The sequence below is a fragment of the Plectropomus leopardus genome, chromosome 15, assembly GCF_026936395.1.
Source record: "Plectropomus leopardus strain MGB_pleo_1.0 chromosome 15, ASM2693639v1, whole genome shotgun sequence".
Taxonomy (NCBI): Eukaryota; Metazoa; Chordata; class Actinopteri; order Perciformes; family Serranidae; genus Plectropomus; species Plectropomus leopardus.
In genome coordinates this window covers 32,443,767-32,451,929 of record NC_142190.1, presented here as the reverse complement: position 1 = coordinate 32,451,929, position 8,163 = coordinate 32,443,767, and the positions used below count along the sequence as shown (strand labels likewise).

The 8,163-nt window shown below is 42.2% G+C and overlaps 1 protein-coding gene across 4 annotated transcripts in view; it reads left to right on the top strand.

Annotated features, from left to right (window-relative positions):
• Positions 1-1,203: 1,203 nt before the first annotated feature.
• The window catches only part of robo3 (roundabout, axon guidance receptor, homolog 3 (Drosophila)), a 221,239-nt gene continuing 214,279 nt past the window's right edge, over positions 1,204-8,163 (top strand). For all 4 annotated transcript variants that reach the window (XM_088088607.1, XM_088088606.1, XM_088088605.1 and 1 more), the window contains exon 1: positions 1,204-1,773. In XM_088088607.1, coding sequence (XP_087944733.1) covers positions 1,620-1,773 — 154 coding nt within the window. In that variant the 5' untranslated portion in view covers positions 1,204-1,619. The remainder of the gene's footprint in view (positions 1,774-8,163) is intronic.

The following is an 8,163-nucleotide window of genomic DNA, read 5'->3' as shown; positions in this document are numbered from 1 at the left end:
CTATAGCATGCTTGAGCATGATTGAAGGTATGTGGGTAAATGTGTTTCATCCATATGCACACACATGCACACACTCATGCAATCTCCTTAATGTACAAATGCATAACAACACAGAAGCCCAGCTGTCATGGTGGTTTGGTCATAATAGTGTCTTCAACGGAAACTGAACTGCACAATAGCAAATTAATAGTTAATGCAGAGCTGCTGTTTGACTGTGTGCGTCTTTGCTATTTTCCTTATGGAAAATTAATACTATGACTTTAAAAAGTAACCATTCTTGACTTTTTTTATTACCCATTCCAAGATCTGGGGCTTTCTTGGGCTCCAAAAAAAAATCTAAATATATTTCTTAGGCATTACTTAGTTGAAAACACAGTTTTTGCCATGAAAACAGGGAATGAAATGTTAAATGTCATCTTTTTGCAGTATGCAGCATTATCAAGCTGTTTTCTGACCCAAATTTTACAAGACATATCAACTCTGATCTTTTTTTTTTTACCCTTTGAAACCTGAGCAAAAAGGGTTGGTTTCTTTCAAAAACCAGAAGGCAAGAAGCAATAAAAGAAGAAATGACTCACTTATTAGCAAGTTGCTCATTGCCTTTTCCCACGATTTACAAATTAATAGCATCAATTTGCTAAAGGTTCAAAGATTTAAATACTTGTAATAGTCATCTGACAGCAGCACAAGGAAAGTGATGTCGGTGCAAGTTTTAAAGGGTTAATACAAAGTCCAGTTTGTGATGCTGACAAAGGAGAATTTGGAACTCTCTTTTCATGAAGATATTGCCATGCAATGTGTTTTTAGAATGTGTGACAGCAGAAAAACAAACAGTCTCTACAGACACAGCAGGAGTTTGGTGTGCCCCGTGTTTGTTTGTCTAACACATACAGTATGCCTACATTTATGTATATGAGAGTGTGTGTGGTTTATGGATAAGACTGTGACAGTAAGTCTATTCTCCCCCTTTTCTCCCCCGCCTCGATTCAAAGTCTCCTGGGATGATTATTAATCTAATAATTAAACATTTATTGCCAACAGCACCTGCTCTCTCTCTCTCTCCTGTGGACCCCCCGGGACCCCATCACAGAGAGGGAGAGAGGAGGAGAGCAGGCGATGGGAGGGAGGGACACAGGAGGAGCCAGAGGGAGGGGTTGGAGAGTGGAGAGCAGCAGCAAATCCAAAGGGGTCATCATCACATTGCTGGATTCTTTTACACCGGCGAGAGGCTGTTTTTGTGTGGTGGCAGACAGCGTGTGAAGTTATGTGATCCCAGAACAAAAGGAACAAGGAGGAAGGAACAATCCGATGCTGGGGAGGAACTGGAGGGGATCACAGCGAGGGGCCCCCAAACCCACCTCTGACATCTGCAAACAACTCATCAACTAAAAAGGCAAGTTGGCTTCTTTTAACCCACTTTTTCATCAAGATTTATGTTTTTCCCCCAGATTTTTGAAATCATTTTGAAATATTTGGGTCAACTTGGGATCAAAAGGACATCACTTTTAACTCCTGGAAAAGGACATTAAAAAGTGGACAGACTCCTACTTTTCACAAGGACAGATTGACAGAGAGACGGTGACAGCTACGGGGGAGTGCAGATCCCTCTGCGCGGCAAGATGCTGCGCTATCTGATCAAGACTCTGCTGCAGATGAACCTGTTCACCGACACCATCCGAAACCCGAACAACGGCACCGATCTGTTCTTCAACAGCTCCCTGTCCTCCTTCAACGGCTCCCTGCTCGACTGGGGAAACTTCACCGGCTTCAACGGTGAGCACATGGATTTTGCTTTGGCATGCTGTCCTCCGTCCTCCCTGTTTAACTTCCCTTCGGTTTGTCTTCTTTGCCCTCTTTTATTATCTGATGCAGGAGGACACATAGGGTTTCTGTGTTAAAAAGGCTGAAAACACTTACACGGGGGCGTCTTTTGTGATGGTAATGTGGAGCTGAGTCGGCGAGCGACTTGATAGAGAAAGTGGAAGAGTTGTCATGAGATCAGTGGTTTAGATCAGATAACGCGCTTTTGACAGATTATTTTCCAAACGTCACATTTCTACTCTCAGATAGAACATGCATAATTAGCATCCAAGAACGTGTAATGGCAGCTGATAATTATGCATTTTTATTACTAAAAGCCGATCATAGAATAAAGTGTTTTGGGAAAGTCCCATGCTTCCTGATTTCACAATAACAAGGATGAATTTATTATTTTAGTGAAAATGAATTACAGGACAGGGAGATGTTGCCATTGGATAAACTTCTTAACCAGATCTTTATCTCCAGTCATGACTTGTATCCTCGAGCCAAATACTGAACCAACACTTGCCTCAGTCTTCTGGAGATTTCTGTCTGAAAATAGTCTGCCATCCCAAAAAATAAAAAGGGGGTCAATAGATGATCGCAGCACGCTGGGATCACACGCCTGTCAGAGTGTTTTGTGGACTGTGAGTAAAGAGTGACAGAGAGACAGTATTACCCAATAACACGGTCGATTTTACAGAAGCATGAGCGGCGGCGCGCTCACTCTGTTAAATGAAGCCGTCTGCTGTCAGCCACGACGGACCGGAGCTGTCACATCTCCTTAACTTTTGCCACTGGGCTCTCTGTCAGTGTCGGAGCTCAGTCTCACTGTGCTCATCTGTTTGCTCCAGAAGGAATTCATAAAAGCTTCGTTTTTATGGCTGAGGAGGGAATTTTGTTTTTGCTGTGTGTCTGCTCAGGCTTATTAACATGGTGTAATGATCTGTCCCTGCTGTGTGCTGCTCTAACGACAGGGCTGAATGTGTGTACATGTAAGTGTGTGTGTGTGTGTGTGTGTGTGTGTGTGTGTGTGTTGATGTGTATTATAGGGTGGCGTTAAGTTAACAGATCACCTTGATGTCTGCTATAATGAGCCCACCATCTTTGTCTCCATGTCAGTGCATACCAATGAAAGCTGCATTAAGACACACACACACACACACACACACACACACACACATACACACACGTACGCACGCACATGCGCGCACCCCATTGTCAGGTGTATGTGCCATTTTCACTTCATATGTTACTTGGTTTTCAATGGCACCTTACTCTTATGTTCTTTCTTTCTTCCTTCCTTTCTTTCTTCCTTCCTTCCTTTCTGTCATTTTCCATTTCAGTACTGAGCTATATATTCATTCTATATGTTCCTTGGTTTTCAATGGTACCTTATTCTCCCTGTGCTTCTCCCTTTCTTGCTAATTTGTTTCCTTCCTTCCTCCTTTCCTTCCAGTCTTTCTTTCAATTCTGAGCTGCTTCCCAAACTATCCAGCTGCGCCCCAGCTTGCGTCCTTCGACTGATGGTAAAGAGTCAGTAAGAGGGTTACTACGTGGGTGTGTTCGTATATATGAAGGTAATTGGCATGTATTTTGCCAAAGAGGGGAGTGAGCTTCGCCTTTGATGAGTGGACATGGGTGTGAAGGATAGATTTGTCTCTGCAGCAATGGTGTTGTCTGTATCAATAATACTGAGTTTATAGCTTCTCTTTCATTGCACGCACACTTGTATTTCTTTCTCTCTCTTCATCCCTCCCCTCATCCTTACGCTCTAATAGAGTGTAGATTGAGCACGGTGTTCACTCAGAAGATCTATAGCTGCCCGATGAGAAAGTAAGCATGAGAGGCGAGGAGGAGCAATGAGTGTATTGAGAGGAATCTATGTGGTGCAGAGTAACATGGACTGATAAGCTGATGGATGGACGTGCCTTGTGTGCACCTGCCTTCATATTCTGGGAGATTTTTCCCCAGAGCTCACAAAATCTCCTTAAGACCTTTAGGTGGCATTGATGCATTCAGGGAGTGTAAATAAAGGCAGGGGGTAGATGGGATAGTTCTACAAACGAATGATCAATGAGATAAAGTGTATCAGCTTTGTCTATTGTAAACTGGTGTGAAGGAAATGGATTGACCACCTGGAAAGAATAAAACTCTGATATCTAAAATTCCACCTGCAACAGAGATCCGTATCACTGTTTCTCAACAAGTACATCCAGCTATTTTACTCATACAAATGTCCTTTTTCACGTTAGCCCACATTTGATACCCCACATGCTTTTATTTTTTGCCATAACAGAGATGTATTACGCTGGTCATTATCTGCTGATTCATCAGTGGGGGGCTGCTGGTCAAACCGTGGGTATCCAGGCGAGGAGCTCGATAGCAAGGCTGTGGGCGGACAGTCTGTGTGGGTCAACCTGGAGCTCAGAGGGAGGCTCAATGGGAAAATCAATGCCGCCCGATAACCAATTTAGGGAATAATGGACAATTCACTCGAACACAGCACTATAGTGGACTGCTGGGGCCCGGCCAGTTTATCTATTAGTTCTCTCAGTTGCTTCCTCTATAGCACCTTCTCTGGTTTCTCTATTGACAGTATTTTTTAGGGATCTGGGACTGATGCACGGCTGCTGACTATTAACTAATTATCAGTGACAGTCAAGTTAGTCACAAATGAAGGCTGATTAATGGAGGCTGAGTCAAAATAAATTATTTTTATAGTTCTTAAAATGTAAAGAAAGGTAATTATACTGTATGAATGCTACTATTTGTGATCTGTTTTTGTATTTATATTAGCATTTTTGCCTATAGACTGAACTTCTTTACAGCTTCAATTTGTCCTATTTATAGACAGTCAATGGAGCTACGGTTATAGCTCCATTAGGCCATTTAATTGTACTGCTGTCCTTGTCCCAGTATACAAGCAATTAGCAATCAGTTTATTGATAGAAGTATGTTCGACTCCTTTACAGTAGGTGGCAATTGCTATTAAGTCACATACAAAACAAGTTAGAGAGCGGTAAATAGGTTGCATGTCAAACAGTGACAACATAGATAACTTTTCAGCACTGTAGGGTTGCACGTACTCTACACTTTATTTGGTACCTTTGCCTTATTTTGTTTTCTTCCCCTACTTCTTCTTTTCCTCATTTGTCATGTAAAACTTTTGACTCTGACCTGTAATGCCATTTACTGGCTGTATTTACGCCAAAATAAAGGATGCAGTATGACGGCAGTGACGATTACAACACTTGGAACGGACATATGTTTTTCGTACGAGTCTTGAGTTGAGCTATCAAAATGAATGAATTAAGCATGTGCAAGCTCAAATCTTTAAAATAAAGCAAACCTTCAGTCAGAGACCTTTAAAAAAACTTACAGTGTAAGTGAATTTCTTTAATTTCAACTTAGAGTTTTGTTGTGTGATTTAAAAGCATTTTCAAAACAACTCCAGTAGAAATGACATCTGAATTAGCTTCTCTCTTTCCACCCACACTTCCTCCTGTCACACATTCGTTTGTGCTCTGGATGCAACTTTTGACTGTGGAGATACATTCATAATCCATAAGAGACTGCAGAATCAATAGGTGGTTCCCTCTGGGGAACAGGTGCACCTGCAAGAAAGACAGCTTTGAAGACGATGTTTGGCTTGTGAATACCATCTTTAAGAGAAGCACACGGGAGTCATAACACAAAAAGAAGCAAGTTCCTTTTCCCCTGAGTTGCTCTGATGATGTTAAAGCCCTCATTAGAGTGGCAACTGTGTAATCAATAAAACTTCAGGTCAATTTTGCCTGTATAAAGCTCAGAGTGAAAGGAGAGGAGGGAGGAAACTAAGCTCTTCATTTCCATCTGAAAGTGTTGTATTTGAAGTGTTAAGAGCTAATTTTTAGATGAAGTCGTGGTTCTGATGCTGTAAGCCCAAGTGCGTGTGTGTGTGTGTGTGTGTGTGTGTGTGTACACATACATATAGTCATCTTTGCGTTTAGGCAGCTGGCGATGTCTTCTGCTGTGCTGTGTAATTGTATGTGTGTATGAATTGTAATTTATGGGCGCTAATGCAGCCATTTGTCCCTTCATGGAGGTCAAGTAAGCCAACCTTTGCTCTTTTCACCATAAATCTGCCAGGGAGTCATTAACGCTGTCTGTGTGTGGGTCTGCGTGTGGGTCTACATATTTCCTTGCTAATTACGTCGAAATATTTCAATATGCAAATCCCCGCCCCCACCAACACAACTTCCACGTCTGATTTTGTGCAGAAGCAGAGCTGCCTGCAGAATCTTTATCAGTGCAAATCAGCATTTTGTGCAATCAAGCCTGCACACTGCCGGAGACACTCTGAATTCAAACTACAGATGAAACGCACCCACCATGAAGTCCTGATGCCCACCAGGAGCTCTGAGAGGAGTGTTAAACTTCCTTTACCACCCTGTGCTGGGTGTGAAGGGGCTGTTTGCTGCTTCTGCTTCTGTCAGTCTGCAGCTGTGTGCAGCCAGGTCCTGCAGAGGCTCTGGACATATAGCTCAAAATGTGAAGACGAGAAGAAAGTGACGAAAGTAGGGCTGCAACCAACGATTATTCTGATAATTGATTAATCGGTGGATTATTTTTTTGATTAATCGATGAATCGTATTTAAAAAAATATAAATAGAAATAATACTAAAACAAGCATTTTTTTTCTCCCATCAATTTGCCCAAAAACAGATTATCATTGACAACAGTGCAAAAAGTGCAGTGCATAAAGAGGAGGTTGCTTGAACATCCCTGAGCTGTCAAAATAACATTAAATTATAAATAATAAATAGCTACATAATAAAGCATGAAACAATTCAAAAACTAAATATTGACATTGTTTACACCATACCGTTACGTTTCCTTACTTTAAAACTGAACATACATGTTTTTTTGTCAAGACTTACTCTGCTGTTAAGCTTTCCTCCTCCTCACTTTCATTTTAGACGCTGCATCGTAAACATCGTGCTTGCGTGCCGTGCAGTGTCACTTTTGCATATTTTGCAGCTAACACACTTCCTTGTTTTGCATAACTTAAAGTGCTCCCAAACTTTTGAAGTTTTCGTACGAAATGTCCTATCTGCCTCTGCCATGCCTTTTCAAAACACGGGCTTCTCTCATGTGCTTGTGACATAACCAGTCCCGTGACACAGCGAGTGACGTAATAATTACGTGACACAACAAATCACCAATTTATTTGTCGCCAACAAATTTAATAATTGATTAGAATCGAATTTATCGATTAGTTGTTGCAGCCCTAGACAAAAGCAGTGATACTCAACTTATACATCGCAGGCCAAATGTGGCCCTTGATAGGGTGCACATCCATTTTCTAATTCACAATTAAAAAATAGAAAGATTTACTCCGGGAATATTTTTGTACTTTTATTATACATAAGGTGCTAGAGTGCATGAAACAGCATCAAAATAGGGCTTGTTTATCCAAAAAGAGCCAGTGGAGGATCCCCTGCAGCCCCCGACAGAGGTCCTAGCTAGTCCCCTAGTCCCCTGCTAGAAATGTCATAAAATCCTAGAAATGTCCTTAAATCCTAAAGATGTCCTAAAATTTTAAAAACATCCTAAATTCCAGAAATGTCCTGAAATCCTAATGATGTCCTAAAATCATAGAAATTTCCTAAAATCCTAGGAATGTCATAAAATCCTAAAACTGCAGCAACTGGCCCCTGGTCTCCTGTCACTTTGCTAAATTGGCCCCTAAATAAAGCATTTGAAGTATCCCTGGACTAAAGCAGGAGACAGAGAAAAATGGTAACAACAGTTTTCCTAGCTTCCCACCAGATCCTCTAAATCCATGCTGCTTTATTCCTCATTTATTCACAGGGAATAGCCGCCTAGTAGAGATGCATTATTAATAGATTTCTAGGGAGCGTTTGGGAAGCCAAACATCTTTATTCATAGCCAGAGCCAAGCGCTGGGAACCACCAGTTGTCTCACCTGAGCTTCACTCTGCCACAGCCGAAAGCCAACCATTAGACAACTGTGGCTGCGGTCTCTCTCACTAACTCGCATCACACACTTTGGCGTGCCTGCACAAACGCACTGACATGCACACTAATTCAAAGTCTCCAGAAATGCAGACACAATCACTGTTTCACCTCTGGACCCCGTACTTTCTGTCAAAGCTGGTTGCTGCTCCAGCGTGACGTCTGGATCATTAAATGTGACCTTTCTCTGCGCACTGGTGCTGATGCTGGTGGTGCGGCCATGACTGGGACTTTGTAGTCAGCTAGAAAGAGAATGTGTGATGACCGGGGAGGGCTCAGCAGCGGCTGGCTAGACAAACTATGGTGGAGATCAGGAGGTGGAGGGATTTCAGCCCCCCGCACC